We start from the raw sequence: 24,810 nt of genomic DNA on the forward strand, positions 1-24,810 counted from the left end.
GCGCCTGGCGGCCGGGGCGCCGCGGCTCGGTGAGCGGCAGCGTGCGGGGGCCTCGGGGCGCGGTTCGGGCTCCGCCCGTGCCGCGGGACGCTGTAGCTAGCGTGATATGATCCGGTCCGAGGTAATGAATCCCGCTGAGGCGGAGGGCCGAGTCCGGGAGGTTCCGGCGCGCGCAGCAGGGGGAAAGGGAGCCCGGCGCAGTGGGCCCTGGTGTGGGATCGGGCAGGGAAGGGGCGCTTTTCCCACCTCCAGCTTCCTCTCCCCTTCCCATGTGCGCCAGGAATGAGTGTCGCACTGCGTCTAGAAAGGGATCAGCGGTGACAATGTTACACAGGTCATTTATGCAATAAGAAGTAATAGAGACATTTTTTGTTTTGTTTTCATGCGCCTCATTGTGTGGGTGTCAGCGATTTGCCTGTTCACCCTTGGAAATTCCCATGTTTTTAGTTCCGACTCGCTCTGCGTTTGTTGCAAGGAAGCCCAGCTACGACCGGCCGAACTGGTTCGGCGTTGGCCTGGCGTTCAGCACCTCCGCTGCCCTGTGGCTCCTCGTAAGTGCCCCCGTTCCCTTCTGCTCCCGTGAACCGCTCCCGCGCGGTAGCGGCTCGAAGGCGAGGACGCAGTCCCTGTGTGCGTGGTCGCTGCCAGGTGTCGAGGGTCAAGGAGGGATGCTGGCTAGTTGTGCGCCCCAAGTTTATGCTTAAATTTTCTTCATAAAATTGAACAACTACATAAGCTCCTTCCCAATATGACCTTCAAAAGAGATGCCGCTTAGGAGTTAATTCCCCAAGTCAAATGCTTAAGGAAGAGTACAATGGAAGACCTAGGAATATGGTAGGGTCAGCGTGCCTTAGTAAAGCTGCATTTATTAGACACTTTTTTCCCCTTTTTTTGGCCTTGTTAATTTGATTGAGACCCCGCTTTCCTTAAACAAAACACAGTCTTAGAACGTTTCGTGTTCCTCATAAGCTGGATAAAACAAGCAGGATGATGTAGTAGCCTCTGGTGAGGAAATGTTAGGTAGGGTAAGCAGCAGTCATAGCACCGAATCAGTTTCCAGTGTTGAATGGATTCCCTATGCTTTTTTCCCCGCTATGTTCTTAGGGAACTCTTTCTCCTCTCTGTCAGTCACTAGTCAGCACAAAGTGTTTCTGAGCAAGGTGTGAGAAGATGCCTTACTGGACAACTAAATTTATTCCTTATTGTCCCAGTTCCAAATAATTACATGCCAGCTTACCTTCTGATACTAGGAATTTTATATTATTCTATAGAGCATGTTTTGTACTCTAGTTCCAGCTGTATGCACTAGAGCTCTTCAACATATCTTGCTATTTAATAGCTTTTGAAGCAGCATAATGAAGATAGAATGGAATATGAAAGAAGACAAAAGGAGAAACAACATGAATGTACTGGATGTTCATAGTAAGTATGCAGATATAGAAGCCACTGATGAGAGGCTACCGATCCTGCAAATCTTTGACTTTTTTTAATATATCAAAATGTTAAAAAACTGACTTTCCTTCTTCCCCTGTTTTCTTTAATACTTTTCTACTTTTGTCATTCCTCTTAGCTCATTTCTAGTGCTAAAAAAAGAAAGCATTATAATTGTGCTTTTCTGTAAGGTGGTCGATTTATAGCCTTTATATATTTAATTGTGTGCATATTCACTGCCAATTTGTTTTGTCTTGGACACAAAGCATTACTGACCATGTAGCATATCTTCTTTAGTGCCTAAAATAAATTTAGGCCTGAAGAGAATGCATTGTAAGTGCTTTAGTGGCAAGGAGATCAGAGTCCCTAAAAATAGTCAGTGTCTCTTTCCTTCTCTTTGATTCTCCCTCCTCCCTCTCTCTCTCCCTCTTTTTTTTTTTTTTTTTTTTTTTTAATATATATATATTTAAAGGGAAATCAGATAGGGCTAATGTTCTTCTCACCGTAGGAAACAATTGTTTTCTGGCAGCTAAAATTTTGATGGGGATTATGGCCTCAGAGCAATTAATATATGTCGTTTCAAAGACACACCTAACCACAGTCCTACAGATTTTTCTGTATTAGTTTATTTGCACAATAAATATTGCTGTTAAATGTGCAAACATGATATTAGTAATGTAAACAAAACACATAAGCATGGAATACACATTAAATAACTGCTACAATAAAATATATTGTAAGAACTTTCTAACCAACTTGAATATTTTCTTGTTGCTTTTTTTTCTCTTTCTTAGGTTGAACAAACGGTGTGAGAAGTAACAGGATCATTCATTGTGTTTTGCAAATAAATAAGCATAACACAAGTACAAAGTATCTGAATATTTATTCATACATTTCATACAACTATGGAATAAACAGTAAAAACTGTGAAAAGAGCTTGTGAGGCTACCTGCTTGCCATGTTTATTTCGGTCTTAAAAGTCTTCTGAAGGTGTTTTCATATAACATTTAATTGTTTCATAGTTCTCCAAAATTACTTTCCAGATTAAATATCTTTGTTATTCCGGAGGTTATATTACAGAATGCAATTACACTAGACATGAGTTCAGAAGACATTCAGCAAATATTCCCAAAGTCGTTAAAGTGTGCCCTATCTGATCCATAATATTTAGTTGCTGAATTTTACAAAGTAAATCATAATCAGATGTACGTGGTTCTATTGGAAAACTAATAAAATTTTATATAGGCCGATAAATGCCGAGGTGTGCATTTGCTGCTTCACACGGCAAAGCAGCAGCTTTCAGGTCAGTCTTGACTAGGTTTTTCCTCCTTCTGGGAGCGGCTCCATCCCGAAATACCGCGGTGCCGTCACCGGCGAGAGCAGCGCTCCTGCTGCCTCCCCGCCACGGCGCTCCGCCGTTTGGGCGCACCAAGGTCGGTCAAGGGCGCGATGAGCAGCAGCAGGAGGGGCGCTGAAGGGAGCCGCAGGGACGGGACGGGCTGCTCCGTCACAGCTGGCGCCCTCCACGGCTTTGACCTGCGTCCTCCGGCGTTTCACTCATCACCCTCCCCAGAGAAATGCGGATCCTCGATTCTTCACTAACACTGCGGGCGGTCATAAATTGTAGTAATTCCTGGTCTTCCCTAAGGGGAGGAAGGTTTTAATTGTTCATGATTCCTGCTATTCCATTGCATGTCAGTGCTGCCTGCCCTCAAACCCTATTTCATTTTCAAGCAGATATCCTCTGTGCTGACTACAGGAGCAATTACATAAATATACATATATATATATATGTATGCACCCGCGCTGCCGCGCCGCAGCGGGCAGTGCCACCTGCGCGGGCAGGGGGCGGGACGCGCAGCGCCCGTCCCGTCCCGTCCAGTCCCGCCCCGCGCTGCCCGCGCCGCCTCTCCGCGGGTCGCGGTGCGGGGCGGCCGCAGCGGTAGCCGCAGCGCTAGTGCCGCTCGCCGGCAGCCGGGGCTCCGCCGCGCTCCGCCTCGCCGCCATGTACCTGTGCCGGGCCGCCTCGCAGGCGCTGGCCGCGCGCCTCAGCCGCGCGCCGCCCGCCGCCGGCCGCCTCAAGCAGCGCGGTAGGTGCGCGCGCGCGCGCGCGGGGGGCGGCAGGTGCGGCGCGCGGCGCGGCCGTTGGCGGCGGCCGTTGAGCCGGCGGCGCGGCCAGCCCCGGTACGTGCGTGCGCTGCGCTCCGCTCCGCTCGGCTCGGCTCAGCCCGGCCGCCGCTGCCCGGCGGCCCCTCACCCTTCGCCCCATTGCTGCGCGCTGCCAGTGCCCTTGGCGGCCCCCGCCAGCCCGTGCCCGTCCCCGCCTCTCCCTCCCCGTGTGCCCGTCCCCGTCCCCGTGGCGGCGCGGAGGGATGGCAGGAGGTGCGGGGCGCGTGGCACAGCGGGGGCTGCGGCTGCTCCCGCAGCTGCCCGCCGCCGCGCGCGGAGCCATTTTCTCATCCGAGACAGCCCCTTCTCGCCCAGGGTGCGGCTGTGCAATTCGGCTGGAAGCGGTCGTGACGGACCGAATTACCTATATCTATTGTGCTTTTTTTTTTTTTTCTTTTTTTTTTTTTTTTTCGTGCCCGTCATGTTGGCCGCTGTTTGAGGTTATGGGTGTTAGCGCCTACCTAAAGGTCAGCAGCCTATTTGGGAGTGAAGGAATGCGAGCAGAAAGGAAAAGCCTTTCTCCTGAGGCGCTCTGCCGTTTAATGGAAAGGGATCCGTTACCTCTGGTGATCCCGGCTGCAGCAGGATCGCCTAAGGACGTGTAAAAGTACCTGCCCTTAGGTAGGGCATGTGCAGGCAGGCTAATTCCAGCGCTTGGAAGCTCCTGCACTGCAGCTCCTGAAAAAGCTTTAATTCTTTGGGCAGCCTCAGCCTTTTGCCCAGGGGCATTAAGCCCTTAATTGTCACAGCACCGCGTTGCACTCGGTTGTGCTAAATGCTACGATAAAATGGTACCTACCAGTTTTGCTTCAGCTTTGCGTTTGAATCATCTCCCCCATAAAGAGGAAAATGTATAGCTTAGACCCCATAATTCAATTTTGTGATCGTATTTTAGCAGCCCTTGTCCTTAATATCGATGGTTTTTGTAGCACCTCTTCGGCAGATGTCATCTGGCAGTGTTCCTGGCTCTTCTGGAGAGAACATGATTTACTATCTCCTTGCTGGTGTTGCTGCCTTTGGTGGCTTATATTATGTAAGTGGAAGCGGATCTGTTTGGGCTTTCTGAGCTCACCTGATTTGAAGTGTGCGTTAGACAATGTGGTTGAGGTATGAAGTGCATCAATGTAATGTAGATGACGCAGCATTTAATTAAATACAGGCTAAACTACAAAGCTATAAGAAGTCAAAAATCGGCTTTAAGGAACTAGTGAAATCAAATGCCTATTGCTTGTGTATTTTACTGTTACGTTGGTGGTCAGAGCTTTTGTAATTTTCAGTGGGAAACTGAAGGGCAAGGGTATGAACCTGACTGATTTGGGCACAAAGTAAAAGATAAGAATATTAGTTATTAGCAAAGCATGTTTGAATTTTGCACACCTCTTTTTTTCCCTGTTTTTTTTCTTTAATAATTTTCTTTCTTGCCTTTAAATATCCCGTACTTGCTTTTCTTGTCCCTACAGCCTCCATTTTGTAGCTTCCTTTCCCTCCATGATTTGAGATAGTGACTAGCACATCCCGAACAGATATGTGTTTTCCTCTCCGGCAAAATAATCCTCTTAAGTGCTAAGTAGATGCTGTTTGTTCAAAATGTGTTTGAGGTAGAATTGCATGATGGCATGTATAAAAGAAAAATAAATTCTACTGCTGTTGCTCCTACTTATCTTTTAAAATGTTCTATCCCAGCCCTAAAATACTGCAGTGTTTTCTGAAAGCTGCACATTATCTTGTATTTTACTTTCCAACAGCAGACGGATACAAAATATGTAAATCCATAAATATATTAGATTTTTTTTCTGCCTAGTTTGTGTTGATTTGATATATCTTTCAAGACTGGTAAAGGCTCCTTTTAAAGTGTGTTGTTGTGGTTATTTTTTTTCTCTTCGTGTCACATAGTAGCTGTAAGCACGTAGCATTAGGTTTAGATATGTGATTTCTTTTCAGGCCTACAGAACTGTCAGTTCATCCCGCAACAGGTATATTGAACATATGAATGTTCTTCATGAGAGAGCTGAGGAGCGAAAAGCCAAAAATTATAAGGGTGAGTTGAACTCTTTATTTTATTTTATTTTATTTTATTTTATTTTATTTTATTTTATTTTATTTTATTTTATTTTATTTTTTGAGGGGGGAGGTATATATGGATCGAGTGGGCTTCTGGCTTAGCTAATCAGGCCTTAACAGTGTCATTACTTGTCCCTGACTGCGAGTAAAGGTTGTACCGTGTTCTATTAGAACAGATTTGGGGGAAGAAATTAATGCTGAGGCAGTGAATCTGCCCTGTGATCAACCTCCCAGAGTCTCTTTGAATGAAAAGAGTTAATATATGAACCATTAATTGTATATTGGGCATTCACATTTGATGACCGAAAGCTTAATGAAACTTGACTAAATGCATAATGCTGTCAAAATCAGTTTTGTCCTTTTGTTTGTTTCTGGGAGCAGATTATATCTTTCTCTCAGCCCACAGTTTGGCTCCCAGCCACATGTCATCAGAGAATGCATTTGTTCAATCACTGTACATTGAGCTAGGGAAAAAATATCTAAAATATTGTAAAATACAACTCACTCGAAGATCTGCAGCTTTGGCTTTGTCATTTTTATGTTACAGTATTGCTGTCTGTTAAGCAGACACCATCTAAATGTATGATAGTGCCTTCCTTAGCACTTCTTGCTTAAGTAATTGGACCAAGCTAGATCAAATACTTCTGATGGAATGTTGCTCATGTCTCCCTCAATTAGTGTTACAGTGAGATTAATCTAAAAGACAGAAGTTTAGCAAGCTTGGTCTTGCTATGAAAAAATTAAAAATGATGTGGCAAGGATCTCTGTATATATGTATATGTTCTTATAAAAAATCTTTGTTTAGAAATGAAGCCATAGCACTTGAAGATGTTCCATATTTATGTATATGATTTAATGTATTTGCATGCATGTAAATCATAGAATTGACTTAGTGCTGTGTTTTAAAATTCCTTTTCAGTGTGAGAATATGCTTTATGTTTTCTGCTTCTGAAATTATTTATTTTGAAGTTGTTAGTTTTATTGATGAAGTTCCACAATACATGCTTTGGTATTAAAACTTTAAACTTAAAATATATTGATGTTTAAAATGTCAAAATATCTTTATTTCTCTCCTTTTTAGTAGCTAAAAGCAAAGCATTTTTTTCCCCTGGGTGCCAAGAATTTGACCAGATTTTAAATGCCATCCTTCCTTGTCCCTAAAATATATTAAAAAAAAAGAAAAAAAAAAAAAAAAAAGAGGGGGGGGCGGAATGAGAATGATGAACTATGAAAATTCATCCATCCTTTGATATAATATGCTGTTTCCCCTTCATCATCCCTTCCATAAATGATGAAAACACCACCTGCCATCCCGTCAAAGCCAAACCTTTATTGGAACCAAAGTGGATGGATGTCTCTTCTCACTAGTTTTCATCTGTTCAGAGATGAAATTAAGGCTACTAAAGCACATTCAGAAGAATGTAGTAGCTGTAGAAGGAGTAGACAGAGCTTACAGGGCACACCAAATCAAGTTTTTATATTCTCTTTATTTTTTTTAGGCTTCACAAGGTACTGAGGACTTTAATTGTAGTGTAACAAAATGTCTCAGTGGGCTATCAGTCTGATATTTCTATGTGACTGGGGCGAGAATAGAGCCTTAGCCGTTGCTCTCTAAGCTGTTTCACTGTGACTTCACATCCTCTCCACACATCCCATCATTTGATGCCTTGTACAGCTAGTGACTGGCTCACACAAATGTCCTGGTCAGGGACCAGGGAGAGCTGCCTCCCTTATCATGGGTAGTGTGAAGTCTAATACTGAATGATACTTCTAGTACTAGAAGTATTCTAGACTCCTGACTCAACCCAAAGTTTTTAATTGGATATTTGAGCTAATCTTATTTGGGCTAATTTTAATTGGATATTTGAGCTAACAGTAAAAATCTATTGTTGAATCAGCTTTAACATACCTTTTTCTATGGGCTTTCCTTTTTGATCCTTCCATCATTCCCAACTCTGTGCTCCCAAAAGAGGTTTCTGCTCCTATTTTTTTCCTATAGAATCCTCTATATGCTTTCTGAAAAGCCTTAGGCTCTTTCTTCCTTTCCTTTTTCCCCCTGCTGCTCCTTGCATAATCATATTTTTGTGTGTAACTATAGTATTGCTATTCACAGAAGTGCCACTGCTTCCTTCTCCTCATGTTATTTAGCTCCACTTAGTTCTTACACTTTTCTTTTTTCATAGCAAGCACTGCCTATAAATGATTAAAATGTCGTATTCTCAAAGTAATCTGACTTTTTTAATATCACATAAAATGAAGTTTCAAAATAAGCTGTTGAACAGTGTTAGTAACGATGAAACGGTGAATAGAAAAGAAACATGTCAAGCAGCACATCTGTGGCACATTTGCTGCGTGTGTAGTGGTAAAGTAGAGCAAACTTTCTAGCAGCAAGAGTCTGAGCTCAGGGAGCAGTTGATGAATGTTGAAATTCATTCAGATGAGTCTCCCTCTCAGTAGTGTTTGCCCCTTCTCTCCCACCAGTTCCTTATTTTGAGAAAATTCTCTCCTTGAGTCCCAAATGAAAATGTTTGTTATATTTAAAAAAAAAAAAAAAAAAAAAAGCATGTTGCAAACAAGGCTGTCATAACAGAAGAAACAATCAACTGCTTTTCCAGGTTTGCCTGTTTATTAGTGAGCTGAAATAGGATTTAAAAAGGTGAGATAGCTTAGAAGATGTAAGAGCAAATTTTCTGTAGCTCTTAATGGAAAGCTACTCTCAAATGTAGGAGCAGATTTTAAAAAGACCCTGTAAGAAGCCTGACTAGAAGTAACAGTAGGAAACTGGGACATCATTTGAACTGTGAAGTGATGTTTGTCTTGCAGAATATTTTTAATTGCTTATTTGGCAAATAGTGCAGATACTGTTATGTGTCTTTCATTCTTGTGTGTCTCCTGTAAACTTATTCCTGATCTCCTCCTTTTTTAGCAATGATTTTTCTTTTTAACATTGTGAAGCTGATTCAATCTTTCTAATCATGACTTTGCTTTTACACTTTCCAGACTAAAATACAAGGGAAAACTCTTTCCAAACCCGAGGAAGTTAAATACAAAGGACAGTCGTTCACGTGTACCTTGCAGCCTACCTTGGGATGACTTTATGCCTTCTATTGTAAAACTCCATACTTGTGAGACTTTAAAAGAAATACCTGTGTTTGCAAGGCCAAACCATATTGAGCTACTATTGAATCTGCTCTGTGGAAGGCAGTGCTGGGATTGCGAAGCTGGCTGTTCTGAATGAATGCACTCTTTATCTGACTGTCCAATAAAATGTACTCAATGTTGAGCTTGGCTATTAGTCTGTTCTTTCTATAATCAATTTGGTTCTTTGGAAGATAGCTTTACCTTAAAGGGACATAGTCAGGTTGTTTAATATGACACATATACACACACACTTTTTTTTTTCTGATCAATGAGTTGTCTTATGTTTAAATTTGAATATATGAAAAGATAGCCATGATCTGGCATAAGAAAATTAGTAAAATGATCAGTTCCTAAACAGATCTAGAAGAATAAAATAAATTCTGACTATGTCTCTTTAAGCTATAGCCCTCCCTTTTTCTATTCTTGCTTAGGTTGCAACTGTATTTCAAACTTTATTTCCTGTTGTGTTTTTCACCTGGTGAATTGGGTCTAGTGATACACTCCCAATGAGCACTTTCTGTATTACCTCCTCTTGGGCTCCACTTGGTCTTAGTGCATGTTTGCATGGTGTTTGTGCATGTCTTCTCTCTTGCTTTGAGCTGGTAGTTTTTGAGATTGAATAATGCATGCTTGTAGAACACCAATTTTTCCAGATTCGACAGTCTTACTCCCAGCAGGGTAAATAGTTCTTCAAGAGAAAGCTGGGATTTGCAAAAAGAAAACGATTTATGCTTCCAGTAAAACTAACTCAGGTTGTTTGAAACTTACCATTTATTTTCCTCTTTATGCATCTGATTTCAATATGATTCTCCTATTTGTTTATTCTACTCCACAGATGTTTATGTCTTACCTGAGTGTTGTAGCTCTTACTGGGAGTCTGCCCTGCAGTCAGAAGTGTGATCACTGTGCGCTCCACCTAGTCCTAGAGCAAGCAAGGGGAATAGGGCAGCGCAGAGCTCCGAGGAGGCGCCAGCCCCGTCCACGACAGTAACTGTGCGCTGGGCTCTGCCCAATAGTGTGGGCTACTTATTAGCTAGCTAACCTGTTAGCCAGGTTAGTGTATGTATGACCTGCATGGACTGAAGTCACGCCATGCACTGCAGTGCACTTAAGCTGGGAACATGACTGATGAGCTACAGAAACGCTCTCGAGTATGACAGCAAATGTCTTATTCCACGTGTGATAACCTCACTGCTGCGTGCAAATGGGACAGGAATCCCATTCCCGTGAAGTCCATGTGTGTTATTGCTGACCCTTTAGTAAAGTGGGTTCGGAGACACACTTGACATGCTCCCTATTGCTCCCCCAGCCCCACCTTGCAGTCACTTGCTTTTTGCAACACGTTTCTGTTATTACAGTAAAGCAGTTATGGAACTCAGTAGTTAAGAATATGGTTTCCCGATCTTGTAAACATCTCCATTGGCATTGCATTAGGTGAGATGGGTGGATTAACTCATGATTTCTTGCCTTTGTTCCTGACTCCCCAAAGTTAGCTCTTCATTTCTAATTGAAATGATGCTGGTAAAAAGCGATTGGTGAATTCATGTTGCGTGCATGCACTTTATGCTTTCTTTATTGTATTAAATAAATCCTTAAAAGGTGATGAAGAGGAGACAGCTGAAGTCATCAAAGCAGCGGCAGCCACGGAAGAGACTGATACAGTAGCTCCTGTGGAATCTGCTGCACAGGATGGAAGTTCTGGGGTGTCCTCAGAAACTGGAGGGGAAGGTGACTTGCCAGCTGCCGACGCACCCGCTGCTGTGGAGGGAGCACAGCAGGAAGCTGCTGTTAACCTGGAAGCTGCTGCTAGTTCAGAAGCTGCTAATGCAGAAGCTGCTACACTGCAAGGTTATCTTATGAATGCAGTTCATGTGTGTGTGTGTGTGTGTTTTGAGTTCTGAAGCTACTGCTTCTTGCTACCGCGTGCTGAGAACAAACCTCAGCATTCCTGAGGGCATCTGTCCTGCCAGGAAAACTAACTTAGCTGTTACCTTGATATATCATGAGCCTGGGGTAACAATAACTTTCTTGGAAGTGCATTAAATCTGTGCCTGTAAGTGCAATGCCTGGGGCACCAGCATTATTGTCTCAGGCTAGCAGAATGAAAAGGTTATTTTACTACCACAGTCTAAGTCTCTTTTACAAGATATTTGTGTCTAAGTGAGCACATAAAACAGTTGTTCCAGTGATCTGGTTCTTAAGGGTGTGTTAAGAAATCTAAATACTATATTTTGCTATTTCTAAGACATTTCTCACTAGCTTATATAGCTATTCTATTCGTGTAACATCAGTATAAAATTGCTTATGAACCAAAATGTCACTATAATCTCAGTGATATAGAAATATCAGGTTAAAATGTTCAATACAACAGCAAGTCAGTGTTAAATACTTAAGTAACTATATCAAGTATTCTCAGCATTCACCTCATTTGAAATATTTTTCACTTCCCCAAGCTTTTCAAAATCACAGTAATAATAAAACTACCCATAAATTGCATAAATAATAGGGTTATAATTTAACTTGATTTTTAGGAATCAAATATACTTACTGCTAGACTGCACATATAGAACAATCACTTTTTCTTTTACCTTTAGCTAAATCAGTCGAAAACTGAAAGGGATGCACACAAAGCAGTTGCAGTTTTTCAGCAGGTAGGGGAGTTGCAAGCCCTTGATGAAAGAGAAACTTCACTGTGATTCTTGCTTTAAAAAGGCCGCGTGATTTCCAGCTTCTCTTAAATGTGGAACCTTTGCTACACCCCTGTTTTTGACCTCATTAGAGAAAATAACTATGCATATATGTGAGAGTGCCTCTAAAATACATGTCAAACTGTCTCGATCATGAGATGAAAAATGATTTGACTGCTAGACTGCAGGTGGTTATAATGCCTTGAAAACTATTAACAGATGCTGCTCCATTTGTCCAGAATTGTTGCCTTCTCTTTTTCCCTGGTGACTTTTTGTTGAGCAACTGATGCATCTCAATTGCTTTTAGGAAATGGTCTTGGGGAGATAGTTGCGTGTTTCAAGTGACAGTCTTCTGTGAAGGTTCTAGATACAAATGGCATTTCAACATATGTGAATGATTCTTTCAGATGAGCACAGGAACTAATTATAACTGATGTATTTTAAAATGGCCCAACCAACCTTGGCCTAACCTTGTAAATGTAATACAACTAAGAGAAAAATGATATAATAGAAAATTTGTAGTGACTATTATTTTTTACATAAAAGACATTTACAAGAGAATAGTTTAAAAATAGTATTTAAAATAGTATTTAAAAAATATCAATTTTAAAATTTTTAAATTAATTTAAATTAAAATTATCTTTAAAAAGTAGATCTGTATGTGTTAGAATTAACAAATCAGAGATGTAAACATGTATAGGAGGTGTTTTTAAGTGTCTTAGAGTATTTCCCTTGGAGGTAGATGTTGTGCATTTGCTGCAAAACTGCAGAGCAATTGCAAAATTTCACTTTGAAGAAGTGGACTTGCAAGAAGGGGTTAAAGATTCCTTTCATAATGCTTATCTAAGGATATTTACTTGCTTGATACTGCAGTATTTTGCATAGGATAAATGTTCCTGTCACTCTTGTGTAGCTGGGGCAGCTCAGGCTCCTCAATCTCTCTTGAGAAACGTTGTGCTTAAATGGACTAGGTCTCAGGATCTAATTCCAGACGTGGTGACCTTGTGTAGCTAGTGGTATTTCAGAGGAGTGAACGTGTGCCTTTCAGCTCCTCAGTTACTGCTGGCGTTGAGTGCAAGTGGATGTGCTGAATAGAAGTTAGTATTTCCTTTTTTAAAACTAAAAAATTTTTTTTTAAATTATCTTTTTGCTGGCACCGTAGCTAAGGAAAGTTCCTTTTGTTACTTGGATATTTAGGAGGGATTCTGAGAGCATTTTCAAGTGTCCTCTATCTAGTCTTGCTCCTGAGGCTGTTCTTGGCTGTGTGGTAAATTGCCAGAGCTGAACCTGTGGGGGAAGAAATTGTTAGAAACCTTTACCTTTTGTTTCAGCCGTCTTTCTTGCGACCTCTAAGCAGGGTGTTAGGCATTAGGCAGAGTGTTTCCTCTCAAAAAGCAGAAGCTGTACTTTGTGCCAGTGATTCCCTCACGGAAGGGACCGCTGTGCTGAGCAGCGTAGCGTTGCCTGTTCCCTTTGCCATTACTGGCACGTTGTAACTGGACTCTGAGGTCACGTTTTTGTGCTAGCCGCACCTACTCATTCCTGGCCCAGGTCACTAATGAGGACCGTTTTAAAACTCACTCTTAATTGTTGTGCTTAAGTCGGGAGCCAGCACACAAACCTCGCAGGAGCTCACGTGAGGCTCGCAGCCGGGGCTGCCGTGCTAGAGCTGCCCTGTAACCTGAATCCCGCCGTGGGACGGGGCCGCTCTGTGCACAGGGTCACCCGCAGATTCATCTGCCTGTCTAGTCCGGGCCCGGCCGGGCTCCTGCAGCGGCTGTCCCTGAGGCCTCCGGGGGCCTCGTCCGTGCCCCAGCCTTTGGCCACGTTTCTCTCTCGAGCGGCACATAGGCTCACGCTTGTAACTTTAAATTAGCATCTCGGGTTTTAAAGCTAGGTAAAAGGTAACGTTTCCATCGGCTTAATACTTAATAGATGGTATTTTGACTCTGTGTGTCAATGTTAATGAGTGTTTACCTCTGCTGAACAGCTTTTTGTATTTAAAAATGCATTTCTTTTATAATCGTTAGAATCATTGTGGAAATACCCTGCTATTCTGCATTCAAATCAACTTAATTGTTTATTGTATTCTCTCTATTCTAAGAGAAAATGATGCCTGTAACCTAGGGAGGTGGGGAAGGCATTTCTCTCAGAGGTGACGAGGGAAGGTCCCGCTTACTCAGACAATGGCACTTATTTAAATAACTTGCTGGTTTTGTTGCTGCTTGATACTACTTCTGCAGGTGAGAGTGCAAGTGTTCTTAACATTGCCATTAAGCTTTTAATTATGCAAATAATAAAATTTCCTTTTATCTGTGAGGCTTTCTGAATGCATTAGGAAATGTAAGGAATCCAGGTAATGGGCATCCCTAGATGCGTGAAGTTCCTGGCTTTAGGAAGTTAATTACATTTTAGCTGTCTGCAATTATATATTTTCCTCACTTTAAGGAGCTTATCATCCACTGGTATTTGAAATCCCGGGAAATGCTGTTGCCAAAGGGGTATTGCTAGTCTGCTCTCCTGGATGCGGCTTCCCAAGGTGCCGTTTCTGTACTCGATGGGTTCCGCTCTTGCGGTCGCTGTCTGGCGCTGATGACGCTCGTGCTGTTTGGTTGTTAACGCGCACTGCGTTTGCAGACCGTAAATTGATTAGTGCTGGGACAGAATAGATGCCATGAAATGCACAGATTGGCAGCCTGCCGTTTGCTGATGCCTGGTGGCTTTGCTGTTGTGTTAGTGGCTGCTTCAGTTTCTGGCCTGTTGCTATAAACTTTTCTCCAATTCCAGCACGGAGGTGCAGGGCTTTGGCACTGTCAGCTGCAATAGCACAAGCAGCTGTGCCCAGGCCGTGCTTTCCCAGGCCTCTGGCTCTGGAGCAGCTCGCCGAGGATCACTGTGGATCCTTCCCTGGTTTCACAAATATTAACTGCCGGGGAACCTTGTGAGTGCAGCATTGCAAGCGCTGTTGTTCCAGGGCTGCCGTTAGGAAGGCTGGGAGCCTGGGCTCAGAGGGGATTAGTGGGTGAATGTGCCAGCGCTTTCCGTGCTGCGCTCCGATCGGCGCCCAAATGCCCGTTGTCTGCACGCCAGAGAAAGGGCTGCGTGGGCAGGAGCTGCTGCTCTCTAGAGAGCTTTTGCTGACCCTGGCACAGACAAAAATGCCCCGTGTCATCAGTGCCTGTTATTTGTGCTTGGTGTGCTGCTAAACCCCATCCAAATGCTTCCCAATTTGCGCTGGGGTCATGGGAGTGTTTCCAAAACTGCTGCAGATTCCTTGAGGTTACTTGTACCTGCTGATGCCTGTTCAGTCTTTCAGAGTTGAGCAACTGAACGCATCTCTAGATGCTGAATGGTGCAACACGAGGTAAATGAATGTACAATTTCCTTAGACCTTCAGAAGAATTTAATAAATCAGATTATTAGAGCACTTTCATATATGCGTTTGTATTTTCCTGGTGATCTATTCTAATCAATGGATAGGTTGGAAAGACACCACGTGGCTTCTCATTCTTCCCTTCGGAGGCCTGCAGTGGCTGTTTCACACAGCGGCAGCTGTCTAGCAAGGTGAGGTACTTGATACTTTGCAGCACCTCATGTAGTTGCCTTCTGTGTTAACATACTGCGTACCTTATACGCAGACATACTAGGCACATAGGTTTTACTGTGATCATTACAGACATCTCTCTGAAACTGTTTCTTTTGATCATCCATTGAAGAATAAGCTCATTCATGGAGTCTTCTGGTCATTAGTGTGAACTAATGAGGCTTTTTAGGAACTAGCGACCTACATTAGACATGACTAACCTGTGACATATTTGCTTGAATGGAGGTGTCTCTTTTCTCCAGTTTAGAAAAAAACAGTTTAAGAAAGTCCCTCACGACCCTGTGGTTTGGACCCAAAGACGTTTGGCAGCAAGTCTCTAGTTCAGGCTGGTTTAAGGCACAGCTGAAGTGCCAAAGGGACAAAACTCTTCCCTGGTATCAATAGGCTCTAGGGAGCTGTTGCTCGGCAGGGAAGGCTGGGACGGAGTGGATTTGTGTCCATCCACAGGCCTGAATGGGAATCCCGATTTCCTCCTGCCCCTGGTGGGCCCTCTGCTCAACAACATCTGAGGCCACCAGGTGCTCCAACCTCGTGTGCTCTTGTTCTACAGTCTCTCATAAGGACCGTCCGGAACTAAATTCAAAGCCTGGCTGAATTGGACTTTCTCTAAGTGGATTCTACTCCACTGCCATTTTTTATTAGCTGTTCTTTAAATTCTGCAAAGCTGCTTCCCGACTCCTTCTCCAACACTCTGGGGCCCTCTGGAGAGAACCTCTTCAGGCTGAGGAGATTATATAAGCAAAAATAGCATTTCTAGCTTAAAAAAGAAAGGAAAGCTGTAAATATCATTTTTTTCCATTTTTTTTTCTCTTTCCTTGGGAGTTATTGTGTGATACTGGTTGCGCTATAGATAGCTTAAAATATCAAGGCCTTCCTTGTATCCCAGCCTTTGTTCATGTGCACTGAGTGGCTCCAGGCAGATGCCTTTTGTGTTGTGCTGGGCAGCCTGTATTATTTTAGCTTTAGCCAAATTCTGCAAAGAATTTTTTGAAAAGTAATTGAACACGACATTGTGCCTCAGAGGTCCCAGACTCGTGTTGACTGCTTGAAAGGAAAAGAACAGTGAAATGGAAGACAGGGCTCTCAGTGAAATGACTTACCTCACAGAAGCATATTTTTACTTGTTAAAGTGTCAGGGGGGTAAATCCTTACCTGTTCAGATTTTTTGTTTATTTTTAACAACAGTTTCTGTTGAAATGAATCAAAGGATTATAATCCAAATATTTTTTAAAATTTATTAGCAGGGAAATGCACAAGTAAAGATTTTTTAGAGGTTTTGGTCTTCCTATGAAACTTCCAACTTATTTCTTTAAAAAAGAAATTCAACTTCTCCCAGAGCAGGGAAATAAAATGAATGTATTTCTCTTAAAATCAGGATCGCCTGATTTTTTCATGTATCCTTTTTATTCTTTTGTATTTATTATATTTGTAAGATCATTTTAGAAATAGAAAGGGGAAAACATATTTTTTCTAGTCTGTAAAAATACAATGTGCAAGTTCACTATAAGCAAGACTGCTGAAATAATTGTGTCTACTGGCCACTCATATTGGTCTGTATACAAATTGCATCATTAGGTGTTTAGAGAAGAAAAAAAGGAAAAAAAAATGTGCTTCCATGCCACCTTTCCAAACAAGCATTCTGATTCAGTGCTGAGCTGACTGGCTAAAGTGGATAAAAAAAAAAAGCATTAAAATACTGAGTTCCAAGAGCTTTTAAAATTATTATTATTATTATTATATCACGTTCTCTTATTTTAATGCTGCCATATGTGATGCAGTTTCCTGCTTTTTAGGAATTTTTAGGAATTAAGACACAGATATCTTTTTTTCATAAACTGAAGTGCTTCATCTGCATGAGAAGGAAAGAAGTGGCTCTTTCCTTCTCACCTTCGTTCCTTTCTATCTGCTAAAGATTCATTCTCTTAATGATTAATTGTTGACATTCTCCTTAGTGGACACTTGAAGATCCCAACCTCCTGTGAATGTGGCGGATTTTCTGCAGGATTCTTCAATAAGCACTGAGGGAACTTCTGTGTCCAGGTTTGGCTGAGCAGAGGATTCAAACTCTTCCCTGGTGAGGTGTTTGCTCCTGTGCCTTGGTGGTGCTGCCCGCGCGAAAGCTGTTTGTGTCCTCATGACCTTGGGTCTCTGCAGTCTTGCCTAGATTGCTCTTCTCCTTGACAGCCCCGAGTAAGCGCCGGTTATCCAGGTTATGTGGCTGATAGGGGCTGGAGGGCCCTGGTAGCTCCTTTCACGTGTGGTGTGGGGTGCGAAACACAGCTTGGAAAAGTCAGCTTTATGGTCACCGAACGGGCACCAGCTCCTGTGTAGAAGTGCTATCAGAAATGGTACCTTGCAGAAAGATTATTGCAAAAATCAAGTTCTCTAACAGAGTTCAGAACTGTTTACTGTGATCAAGGCCCACGTTTGTTCCATACCTCCTTCCATCTTAGAGACCACCCTCTAGCCTATTCTTCCCAGGGCATTTTAAAGATGACTTGGAGCATCTTCCTCCAGTCCTCTACAGTGGTAGGATGTGGATCCTGGAAGACAATTGTTTGCTTGTTCGTTTTTCTCCCCCTTTCTTCTCCTCTTCATCATTACCTGGGAGGAAGCCCCTTGAGAGCTGCCTGGCTTGTGCACGTCCGTGCCTACCGTGCTCATGTGCGGCGTTTTCCTCCGCGGTGCTTGCAGCGCTCCGAGAAAAACACCGGCCATGGGGAGAGGCCGTGCTCCCTCTCCATGGGGAGAGGCTTGGGGGTCTGCAGAAATGGTGATTCTGCCCAGCGAGCAGCTGCCGTTCGCTGAAGTGGTGGGGACACGGTCTGGGGAAACGTAGTGTTTCTAGGTGGAACTGGAGGTCAGCTCGGTGCTGATAAGCTCTTGGAATGTCCTAGTGCGACTGCTTTATAGGAAAGAAAACAAAACAGCCCAAAAGCCTTTGATTTCCTTCTGTCTGTAGAATTAATTTCCTTTTTTTTTTTTTTTTTTCCTATTTGCTTAGTAATAGCTCCAAACAGATGTGTTTTCGTAACAGAAATACTTTGGTGCTGTGCATGGTAGTGGGTGTAGGGAGCGGGCCACTGCTCCATCGTATTCCGCTTCTGAGCCTGCGGAAATTGTAAGAGGCAGTATGAGGATGGAAAATGGGTCTCAGTCCTCGCTGCCCAAGGGATACCGGGAGCTCAGAAGCCAGGAGTGGTCAGCAACGGCAGGGAGTCAGCTAAGGCCCTTAACCTCTTAACTTTTACCTTCTCCGTGATTTATTTTGGAAAAAAGTAAGCTCAGCTTTTCTGGAATTTGAATTAACAAAATTATCCAATTCCTATAGAATATAATGACAGGCTTATTAGTAACTTCAAAAGAACATTAGTGTTCTTACCTACTTCTTAATGAAGCAGGATGTAAATACTGTATTTTACATGGAGCAAGTAAGAGAGATTTAATAGGGACCGCAGGTGCAAAGGCCCAAGGCCACCAGATCACAGAATCACAGAAAGGTTGAGGTTGGAAGGCACCTCTAGAGACCATCTAGTCCAGTCCCCCTGCTCCAGCAGGGACACCCAGAGCACAGGGCACAGGGCGGCATCCAGGCATTGTAGGCTCCAGGTACCTGGTGGTAGGTCTGAAAAGTGGGAGGTGTCCAGAAGGGATTTGAGAAGCAACAGAAAAGTGAATTTCACCCAAATCCAAGCACTTGTGTTCTTCTTTTGATGAGTTGTGTGTGCCACAAGACACTCAACAGTCCGGATGCAGAAAAGTGTCCAAGTTCTTTTATTTCCTGGATTAAGTTAACCAAAATTTTTACTAGAGCCCCCCAAAAATCATGCAAAGAGCCTTCCTGGTGTATGTGGTACAGTGCATTTTTTTACTATGGTGAACTTGTTAAACAGGAACAGTAACAGGAATGTAATAGAAGAACCACACAACCCAGAGAGGCGTATTGCTTCTTTCTTGTTGCCCCTAGTAATGCTGAGAAGCTCACGGTGTGTTGGTGTTTGATAGTTTTCCATACATGTACTGGTAAAACTTGAACAATGCGATAGGCAGGCTCTAATTTCATGTATAATCAAGAAAGTTGTAGTTGCTAAGAGCAGCATAATTGCAAAAAGAGCATTTATTTAACTGCTACAGTGCTCTGCTTGAAACACCAAGGGACACTTAGGGAGCTTACTGCAATTGCAATAGGCCAAAAAAAGGGTCACAAGATGACCTGTGTTGGGCTGTCTGTATTTTTCTTACAGATAAGACATTATGAAATGCATAATGATCCAGTGCAGGTTGCTGCATGTGACACTTTGGTGGACAACTGTCTTCTCCTCGCAAGCTGTTCCTTGAAAGGAGCAGAGAAGCTGTGGCAGCCCAAAGGTTGCTTGTATGAAGTTGTCCTGTGTGTGCTCCAGAAGCAGGCATGAAAGACACCTGAGAACTCCCGAAGAGTGAAAGTACAGGCTAGAGTTTTCTATGGTAGTCAGAGACAAATATAAATATATATATGTACGCACATACATATGCCCACACACACACACACAAAGAGACCAAGGTTTTTAAAAATTGCCATGTGTAGCAGTTTTGATTTTTTGTTTGTTTTTTCAAAACTCACTCAGTATTCTGCTAAATCAAGTTAAATAGTTGACTTTCAGAATAGTTAATTATCTGTTGAGGGTTAACTATCTGTTGATGATAGTTGAAAAAAACCCCATGGGATAGCAGCTCTGCAGCTCTCCTCTTTAATGTACTTTTTGTCCTTCCAGTGAAACGTTTTGGCTAACAATATTTAATATGCCAGTGTTGTGGAACATGATGCAGTTGGTAGCAGCAGAATCCCTGTGCAACTTAACTTACAGAGCAGTTGAAGTGTGTGGCAATGCCGGGACTCCTACCAGTGAGGTTTGAATAATATGAGAGGGATTTACGTTAGTGTTGGCTGACGTGCTGGGTCCTCCTGCGGCGGCTCTGTGCCGAGGGTTGGGCAAACAGACAGGGTCCAGACCTCTTGCACAAATATATTGCCTCACCCTTCATGGGTGCTGAACGCAGGCTGGCTGGCAGGCTTGCTCTGCTGGACCACAGCCTGACCCCCCAGCCTGATGTTAGCACTTTCCACATTAAAAAATTTTATACTTTGACAGAAACCAAAAAAATAAAATGAGAGTATCTGTAAGAGAATATAGACTTTAGAGAACATAGACCTCTGGCTAAAGACACCTGGGGGGCAGCTCTGCAGAGTTTTCCACCCCAAGGACAGAAGAGTCACACACTGGGCACTGTTTTTCCTGGCATTCCACTTGCAAGCTTTTATTTCCATGCTAAGACAAGATTGCACGTAGGTCCTGTTGCTCCCAAGGCCTTGGCTCCTGCGCCCCGCGAGGCGGGCGCGGGGCCGCGGGGAGCCGCGAGAGCTCGCCGGGGATTGCGGTGATCGATGGGCAGCAAAGGCACGACCATCACCTCTCTCGTTTGATTATAGAAACCGAAGGTGCGAGCTTGGACCTTGCCGCTTCCCCTGCCCGTGAGGAGAACGTGGGCAGTGCCCACGAGGGAGCAGCCTCGGCCGCTCCGGAGACGCCCGGCGCGGTGGCAGGGGACGAGGACACTGCCGCTGCTGCCACTGCTGCTGTGGAGGAGGAGGAGGAGGAGGCCGGGCAGGCTGCAGCAGGTGCCCAGCGCTTTGCTCGGGGGCACCGAGCCAACGGCTGCTTGCTCGGCACTAGCTGCGAGGGCATCCAGGCACCTTAAGTGACACTGCCTGCCTGCCAGGGGTGGCTGTGTTTGCAGTCTTAGTGTCTTTGTGAGTGGGGAATATCATTTTGCAGTTACTTGCCGTACTTTAGAAATCGGTGTTGCTAAGCTAGACCTGCTGGGGTGCTTGGAGCTCAGTGCTTTGCTGTGTGCCTAAGTAGCTAGATGCAAAATTTTCATGGGGGAAGCTGGGGAGGGCAAGAAATATTCTCCCTTTTGGTGAGTGTGACGTGACACTTCTTTTCTTTAGGCTTACTTAATTTGAAGGATGTATTTTTTCCTAATTACATTCCTAAAAAGACAAATATAGAACATATGGTATTTCTAAACCTTACAGTGCTTCAATGCAGCTCTAATTTATCATTCCTTATATTACTATTGAAGATGTACAGTAAAATATGCGTTCAAAGTCATCACAGGGGAGATTTTCAAAATAGTTTAGAAGTTGCACTAAACTACTAAACTCGGTTAAAATTAGAAATAAGGTTACAAGAAAAATGTCTGTGTTACTTGTATTACTTTGAAAAATCTTTTCCCTTTAGCCCAAAGGGCTTGTCTCGTTCACAGCTGAGTAAGTCGCCTCCTCTGCTCTGTATTTGTGCTATACCCCACAAGAGAAGTGTTTCTCATGGGTGTTTTTGTCTCCGTTTTCAGTTTCCACGGAGGGGACGGCAGCTGAGGACGTTGCAAAGGAATCCTAAGGTACCGTTGGGGACCCCTACGGCAAAGGAATTGCAGGGCGGCTCCGTTCCCGCGCGAGCTGCCTGCACTGCCCCCGCTCTTTCCCAGCCAGCGAGTGGCGGCTGCAGCTGGGGAACATCCATCCATCCATCCATCCATCCATCCATCCATCCATCCATCCATCCATCCATCCATCCATCCGCATGTGCCTCCATGTGGAGAATCCCCACTCCCAAAGGAGCTTGATGCGGGAGTTCCTTATCATTGAGGGGTCGCTCCCAGGGAATGCAGGGCTCTCTCGGTGTGCGGAGCCGGCCTCCCCGAGCACGCGCCTGCCTGCGGACAGGGGGACGCTTAAGGAACTCAGGGGCCCCCGCTGCCTTCCAGAATAAAACGTGTTTTCCAGTTTTTGCCTGCTCCACATGACTCTGCTTTCCCAAAGGGGCTGTGTGACAGTGATAGAAAGCTAAGGGAAATACAAGTTTGCCTGAAATACGGACGTGGACCTTGGTAGAGAAGATACGAACTAAAACAAACAACGGAAAGTTACGCAAATGAGCTGCCCGGGTCACGATTCCCCGGATGACTTTTGCTCCCGATCAGCAATCGGGTGCTGCCTTTTGGAGCAGCAAGGCAAGCGAGGCAGGAAAGGGAGCACAGCAAGTGGTGCTCTTCATTGTACCCTGGCAATGCATGCGCTGTGTACAGTTAGAGCGCAGCAATAAAGCTGCGTGTGTTCCTTGCACGTTCACCTTTGCTTGCTCCATCATCCAGGGCAACAGCAAACAACAGTGTTTTCTCGCATCCCTGTGCTGAAGGGCAAATACCATTAACTTCATTAATAAATTAACCAAGTGTCTTGGGTCTATCCAGTTGTTTTAGCACTCAAAAGTAATAAAAAGAAAACCCAAACAATTCCTAAATTGTAGAATATCTTGCACAAGTATTCTAAAAGTCAAATTTCTCTACAACTTGAATTCAAAGGCAAAATATCAAAATAATTTTGATAGGAGAGAACAGAATCCAGTTTACTTATTTTTCTAAAGGTAACCTAGTTATTTGGCGAAGGACTCGCAGTAGTAACGGATGCAATTTGCTGAAGGTAGGGCCTGAGCGAGCCCCTGCTCTCGCCCCGCTCTCTCCTGGGAGCCCGGCCACCTCCTGCCGCCCCTGCGGCCGCCGGGAGCTCCTTACCGCAGTAATCCCAGCAAACACAATTGGTTTAGCCCCCGCTTAACGCTCCTCCCGTAACTATTTGTAGAAATAAGGCTTAGTGGAACTTGTCCGGCGTGGGGACAATTCGTTAATGATGGTGAAGAGGGACTCCCTGAAATTCTGCCTTGTTGGTGGGAGCACGGCGAGTTTCCCAAGCGGCCAGGCGAGCGCGATGGACCCACGTGTGGTGCTCGTGTGCTGCAGGGCCCTTAGCCCAGCACCTGCACTCACAGGTACACTGACTTTGGCTGCCTGCAGAGGAGAAAGTCGGGGTGTATCGAGGATGTTGCTGACCATCATTTATTCTTGCTCTCTCTAAAACTCGTTCTTTTCTTCTTTTTTTTTTTCCCAGCGAGCATCATTGAAGCCTTTGAAAAGCTTATTGGAAATATTTGGGCAATCAACCAGCTGATTCCTGTGTGAAACCTCATCCTCTGCCTTGGAGACATAAAACAAATTGTGTAATTTGTCACAGCCCACACTCCCTATTAGGATGACGATTCATTACCGAGCCAGAGAACCTAACACCATCTAAGCTGTTTAGAGAGACGCTTCTGTAATTAACCTCTCTGTTTTAGAAAGGAGCACCCAGTAATAAATGTCAAAGCACCATCCAGAGTGAAATGAATGCACATGCTAAGAGAAGCAGCAGACTTAACAGAATTAGCCACAGGAACTCATTGCAGTTCTTCTTTGTCTAGTTACCCACGCTGATGTCCTACCTTTGGGCTGAACTGTGCTGCAGATTTATAACATTGTACCATTCCACGTTCAGTTTTAAGAGGAAAGTTTTGCTACGCTAAAATCTTACTGAAAGTACTTGTTGGTATTTTTAAATTGAGTCATGGGGGAAAATAACCACCTTATTTTCTCCTGAGTTTTTAATTTGCAATAGTAACCATCAGATATGCAATTGTACAAAATCCAGTTTTCCTCCTTCCTAAACATTTCAGGTACTATCTTCCCTTGTCCAACCAAGGAGAAGACTTTCTAAAAGTTTCAAGTAGTCGCCTGCTTGGAGAGCACTGCCCTTTTGCAAGCGGTAGCAATAGACACCTTAGAGCAAATTAGAGCATCTGTGAAAACCAAAGTAATGCCGGTTGAAGTGATCGGGGTGGGCTCCGTGCCCACCAGCCTTCTTGCCCTGGTGAGAGCCCCTCTGAGCTGTCCTGCCGCGTGGGGACACGCGGCGGCGGCCCGGCCAGCTCGGAGGCTTCAGAGAGGCTGTTGCACAAACCAGGCGCGATGCAGGCCCTGGGAAAGCTCCTCTTTAGGGCTATGGCACAGGCTTGCAAATGCCCAGAACTGTTAAAACCCAGAGAGGTTTTCTTTCCATGGCCTTGGAAACCCGGAGCAAGCTGTTACTTGTCAGAATTTTCTCTGAGAGAGGCATGTAACAGCCCAGGCAGAGCTTGAGAAGTGTGGCCTTTTATTCTGTTTTTCAAAATATGCAACCAGAAAATATGCTTGTTAGGTATTACCTTAATAATAAAAAATCTACAATGAGTAACTGGTTTGTATGACAGTGTTCTCTCGAGCCCCTCTTGCGCTATGGGTATGCACATGTATGTGTATGTACCTGCACACACGTGTGCATCCACTACAACATTTTCTATGGAGATGCTCCTGGAGAAAAGCATCACAGCCATCCTGAAATGGCAATGATTCCAATTCGGATGTGAGACAAGGCGTATCATGTACAACCTACACAGGAACTGTGAACTATAAGGTATAACTGACAGCTCTTTCTTCAAACGGAACCTTGGAAAGGCGAAAAGGAAAAATCCCTCTCTGCTAGAACATTCCTTCCCATTGCACAAAGACACACACAGGGCCCCTCCATCGCGAAGCCGGCTGTTCCGAGGGAAAGGCAGCCGGCTGCGCCCGCCCCTGCTCCCGAGCGGCCAGAGCGGAGGCAGCGCCGGGCTGCCGAGCCCGGGAAGCGGAACCCGCTGGAAACCCCACTGAAAGCAACTGCTGTAGACAAAGCTGCTGCAATAAAAGTCTTGAACTGATGTCTTGGGTGAGAGTCTGTTTATCTGGCAGATTAAGTGCCCTAAGCTGCGCATACTCTTCATA

General features: G+C 44.2%; 1 protein-coding gene and 1 long non-coding RNA gene across 2 annotated transcripts; both read left to right on the forward strand.

The window, feature by feature from the left end:
- The first annotated feature begins 1,359 nt into the window (after positions 1 to 1,359).
- On the forward strand, positions 1,360 to 2,417 carry LOC112950114. Its single transcript, XR_003249953.1, has 2 exons — positions 1,360 to 1,422; positions 2,226 to 2,417. It is a non-coding gene; the product is annotated as an uncharacterized LOC112950114 (long non-coding RNA).
- A 1,019-nt stretch (positions 2,418 to 3,436) lies between these two features.
- On the forward strand, positions 3,437 to 24,472 carry MGARP (mitochondria localized glutamic acid rich protein). The gene is made up of 6 exons (XM_026042627.1): positions 3,437 to 3,521; positions 4,530 to 4,633; positions 5,542 to 5,638; positions 10,402 to 10,650; positions 21,490 to 21,537; positions 23,084 to 24,472. The coding sequence occupies exons 1-5, from the start codon at positions 3,437 to 3,439 to the stop codon at positions 21,534 to 21,536; spliced, it is 582 nt and encodes a 193-aa protein (XP_025898412.1). The 3' UTR covers position 21,537; positions 23,084 to 24,472.
- The last annotated feature ends 338 nt before the right edge of the window (positions 24,473 to 24,810 follow it).

The sequence above is a fragment of the Nothoprocta perdicaria genome, unplaced genomic scaffold, assembly GCF_003342845.1.
Source record: "Nothoprocta perdicaria isolate Ctin4 unplaced genomic scaffold, notPer1 scaffold_31, whole genome shotgun sequence".
Lineage (NCBI taxonomy): Eukaryota > Metazoa > Chordata > Aves > Tinamiformes > Tinamidae > Nothoprocta > Nothoprocta perdicaria.